The sequence below is a fragment of the Belonocnema kinseyi genome, chromosome 6, assembly GCF_010883055.1.
Source record: "Belonocnema kinseyi isolate 2016_QV_RU_SX_M_011 chromosome 6, B_treatae_v1, whole genome shotgun sequence".
Lineage (NCBI taxonomy): Eukaryota > Metazoa > Arthropoda > Insecta > Hymenoptera > Cynipidae > Belonocnema > Belonocnema kinseyi.
Window position 1 is genome coordinate 4,612,991 of NC_046662.1, and position 4,458 is coordinate 4,617,448.

At 27.4% G+C, this 4,458-nt stretch overlaps 1 protein-coding gene across 4 annotated transcripts in view; it reads right to left on the minus strand.

Moving 5' to 3' along the window:
* Positions 1–3,211: 3,211 nt before the first annotated feature.
* Positions 3,212–4,458, minus strand: part of LOC117175201 — a 17,677-nt gene continuing 16,430 nt past the window's right edge. For all 4 annotated transcript variants that reach the window (XM_033364838.1, XM_033364841.1, XM_033364840.1 and 1 more), the window contains one exon: positions 3,212–4,164. In XM_033364838.1, coding sequence (XP_033220729.1) covers positions 3,307–4,164 — 858 coding nt within the window. In that variant the 3' untranslated portion in view covers positions 3,212–3,306. The remainder of the gene's footprint in view (positions 4,165–4,458) is intronic.

A 4,458-nucleotide genomic window follows, 5' to 3' on the forward strand; every position in this document is an offset into this window, starting at 1 on the left:
TCGGTACTTTTAGTGAAAAAATCATTGAATTTCAAATATAAAAAAAAAATCTTTTTAAGAATTTTATGCCATGTCCGCTTTTTTCGCCGGAAATGGGTTATTTAAAACAAAAACATTAGGTTTAAAAGAAAATTTACAATCTTAAACAATTTTATTGCTATGTTAGTGTTTTACAGCGGAAATTAGGATGTTTAGTATAAAAATCGTAAGATTTTTATTGATGTCAGTCATTAAATAAAACATATTTGTACAGTTTTCAGCTTTGTTCGCGTCGTATATCGAAAGTGGTTATAAATTTCGAAAATTTACAATTATTGAACAATTTAACGTTATGTTAACAGTTTTCAATAAAAATCGGCTATTTTTAACAAAAACATTAGGTTTAAAGAAAGATTCACAATTTTAAACAATTTTTTGTTATGTTAATGTTTTTCGTTGAAAATTGGTATTTTTAATATAAAAATCATTAGATTTTTATTGATGTCAGTAATTTAAAAAAATTGTACATTTTTAAAAGTTTTTTTCGCGTTTCTTACCGGAAATCGGGTAAAAAAATAACTGGATTTTAAAAAATATAACAATTTTTATAACCATTTTAGATTATGCTCGCGTTTTTTCACCAAAAATTATTTTTTAAAAACTTTAGTTTTAAAAGATTTATAATTTTAAGCCCTTTTTCTTATGTTAGTACATTTTCTTTGAAAATTGGTATTTCTAATATAAAAATTTTAAGATATGCCAGTCACACGAAGTACTACTAAGTACTTCGTGGTCAGATATTAAAAAAAAAAATAGTGTTACAATTTTTTAGTTTTGTTCGTGTTTGATGCCAGAAATATGTGCTTTTAATACAAAAATCACTGAATTTCAAAGAAGATGAGCATTTTTTTAAATTTATCACATTTTATTTAATGCTCGCGTTTATTTACCGGAAATGGGTATAACTTCAAAAATGATTTACGAGTTTGGAACAATTTCAGGCTATATAAACCTTTTCCAGAGTGGACCGGGAAATCGGGAAACTACCGTGAATTTATTTTTTGACCGGAAGTTTTACAAATTTTTATTTAAAAAAAATCCGTCCAACTTAGATTTGAATTAAAATAATTTCAAAACTGTAAATATAAATTAATTAATGATTTTAAAATTTGAATTGCACTTTAAAATTTTTTAAATAAATGATAATTGATTGTACAAAGCGACTCGGCATCAGTTCACAATTTTAAAACTTCCAGATTTTAACCTTAAAAATTAAACTGTTTCAAGTGGAAAGTCTTAAGCAAATGTAAACGCCCTATTGAAACTTTATAAACTATTTTTAATTTTAAAATAACTTTTAAATAATATATTTATAACTAAAGGGTTTTATTAAATTTCAGTCTAAAATTTTCCATTTTTAAACCACATAATTTTTAATTTCTTAATTAAAAAAAAAGAATAATCACTTAATAATTAGAAATATCTGACCGTACATTTAAAATCAGTAATTATGAATAAAATTAAGCGCCTATTATTCTTAGAAAAAATCGAGTAAGTTGAAGAAATATTTAGAAGTTTTGAAAAAACTCAAAATTAATTAAAAATTTGAAATGATTTTAAATGATTTAAACAAAGTGTCTACGTGTACCGATAAAGCCCGGTTATTATTACCAAAATTTCGTGCCAAATATTCCACGGCCTAATTTGAAACGAAATATAGATTTGGCAAATTTCGAACATGAAATTTAGAAGCTTTTTAATAACATTTTTTAAGATTGCTAGGAAAACTGAAAATGATTTTTTTTTAATTATTTGAAATTCGAATAATTTTGAAAGATATTTAGAAGTTCTGAAAAACTTTTAATAATATTTTTGAATTTGAAAAAGTTCGAAACAACATTTAGATGTTTCAAGATCTTGAAATAAAATTCCGAAGCATTTGAAGCATTTTTCAACTATTTAAGATGAAAATAATTTAAACTAACATAATTCAGAATAATAACCGGTAATTTCAAACTTTAACATAAATTTCAAGCTAGCACTGAAAATTTTCGAAAAGGAACAAAATTCTGAATTGGAACAGGAAATTTTTCCAAAGAATTAGAATTCTGAGTTGAAGAAGAGAATTTTCAAATTTTAACCAATTCTGAATTGAAACTGGTATTTATCTAGAATTTTACAAAAATTCGAATTCTTTTTGGAAACGGAAAATTTTCGAAAAGTATTAAAATCCGGATTTGAAGAAGGAATTTTCAATTTTTAACAAATTCTGAGTTCGAACTGGAATTTATCCAGGAGAATAGCAATTCTCAATGGAAAATTGAATTTTTTCAACAAAATTATTGTTCCGTGATAAAACGAGGTATTTTCGAAAAAAATAAAATTATGAATTGGAACAGGGAATTTTTCCAAAAAGTTCTAATTCTTGAAATTAGTTGAAATAGAAAATTTTTCGAAAAGAACTAAAATTCTGGATTTAAACAGGGAATTTTTCGAAAATCATTAAAATTTCGGATTTAAATAGGAAATTTTCAATTTTTGACAATTAATAAAAGTTCAAAATTTCTAATTTGCCAGTTTAACTGCATTTATTTTTAAATTGTGCAGTTGAACAATGTTAGTAGCGTACATATTATACGCGCAAATTGTTGACCATTTTAATACAAAATTGTCGAATGAAACGAATTTTAAAATTCAATTTTCGAAATTTAAAATTCAAAAGCTTCACTTTGAGTGCTTTCATTTGCAGTTGAGTTCTTATTACTTCGAATGGAAGAATTAGATTGAGTGTTCGATTTTTTAAATTTCATGGACCGTGAAAAATGTTTGCGAACCGGGAAATGACCCGGAATTTTTTCCTTTGACAAAAACGGCCACCCTGGTTGCCACACCGGAAATCGATTATTGCAAACAAAAATTTTAGGTTACCATATTATACATATATGGTAGTCTTTTTCGTCTAAAATTTGCTATAATTAATGAAAAATCATTGGATTTATTTAGGATTATTATTTCAAACAAAAATCATTTGACTTTAAAAATTAAACTTACAATTTTGTTGTTTTGATTTTCATTCATTTTATAGTTAAAATCGAAGTACAAAATTCGAGAAATAATTGAACTTGAAAAAAAAACTTCTCACGTGATATTTCCCCCACAAAAAGTTAGAAACATCTCATTCAGTGCCGAGGACGAGTTATATATCGCAAGATATAAAAAGTAGAGACTCTAGTAAATAAAAAAATAAATTTTTATTCGTAAAAAATCATAACTTTCACTATCTCTAACACAATTGCCTGCAAAATATACACATAACAAATAAAAAGTTCAGTCTCCATCTTGATTCTCAATTTGCGAATTTGGTAAATCATACCCATTTTCTACCAGAAAAGACGAGAAGATTTCTAGCCAATCTGGAAAGTGAGATACTAAAATTAAAGCGTCCTCATTACATCTCAAGAAAATATCCTTGAGCATTCTCATTGTATGAAGTATCGTCTTTTTCGAGTGACTCTCTGGCTTGATTCTTAAAAGAATCGCGCACGATTGTAAATTCATCGGGTAAAGATCAACAATGTCTTTCTCGCATCTTTTACAGCGACTAATTATAGACTCTAAAATAAATTTGATGAAATTCAGAGCCTCTTGAGAATAACTCGCAGCTACGAATATTTCTCTCACGAAACTAGAAGCCAATTGAAATATTAATGGCGAGTGAACCATACGTTCGAAAAGTTTATCGAGCTTTTGCTCGATATTGACTGGATCTTGCAATCCGCAACAACTCAATATGTAAGCTTCCGTCAACGGCTTTTCGATAAACTTGTGCCTTTGCGAAGAATATATTCGTTCCAGAAGAGACAAATCAATTTCCAGGTCCTCCTCTTTCGACTCTGTAATCGAGACGAGTAATTGCTCGCTTTCCTCTGTAAACTCCAAGTCGGCGAGACGATAAAGAATCTTGTGCAAGTGTTTTAATAAAGACGGATTCTTTGGTAAGAGGCATTTCAAGGCACGGAATAAAATCATCAGAGTATCAACGGATTTCGTATCTTTTAGGAACTCGACAGTCAGGTATTTCTCCAAAATTTGAGTCGCAAATTTCAGAGTTTTTTCTCCGTCTGTAAAAGTGCCTTTTATATTTTTTAGTGACCCTTGCACTCTACTCCATTCTCGCAATATTTCCTGCAAGACATATATTGTATTTTTAACAAAATAGTTGAATTTCCAAGCAAAAAAGATTTTCTACCCAAAGAGATGAGTTTTCAACCGAAAAGTTACATTAACAACCATATGGATGAACTTTCCAAAAAAATAGTTAAAGATTTAACCAAATAGTAAAATTTTCAAGCCAAAGAGTAATTTTTTCGAAGACACTTGAATTTTTGACAAAAAAGTGACTTTTCTATTATAAAAGATTAATTATCAATCTAAAAGGATACATTTTTATCAACAGGGTTGAATTTTCGATACAAAATT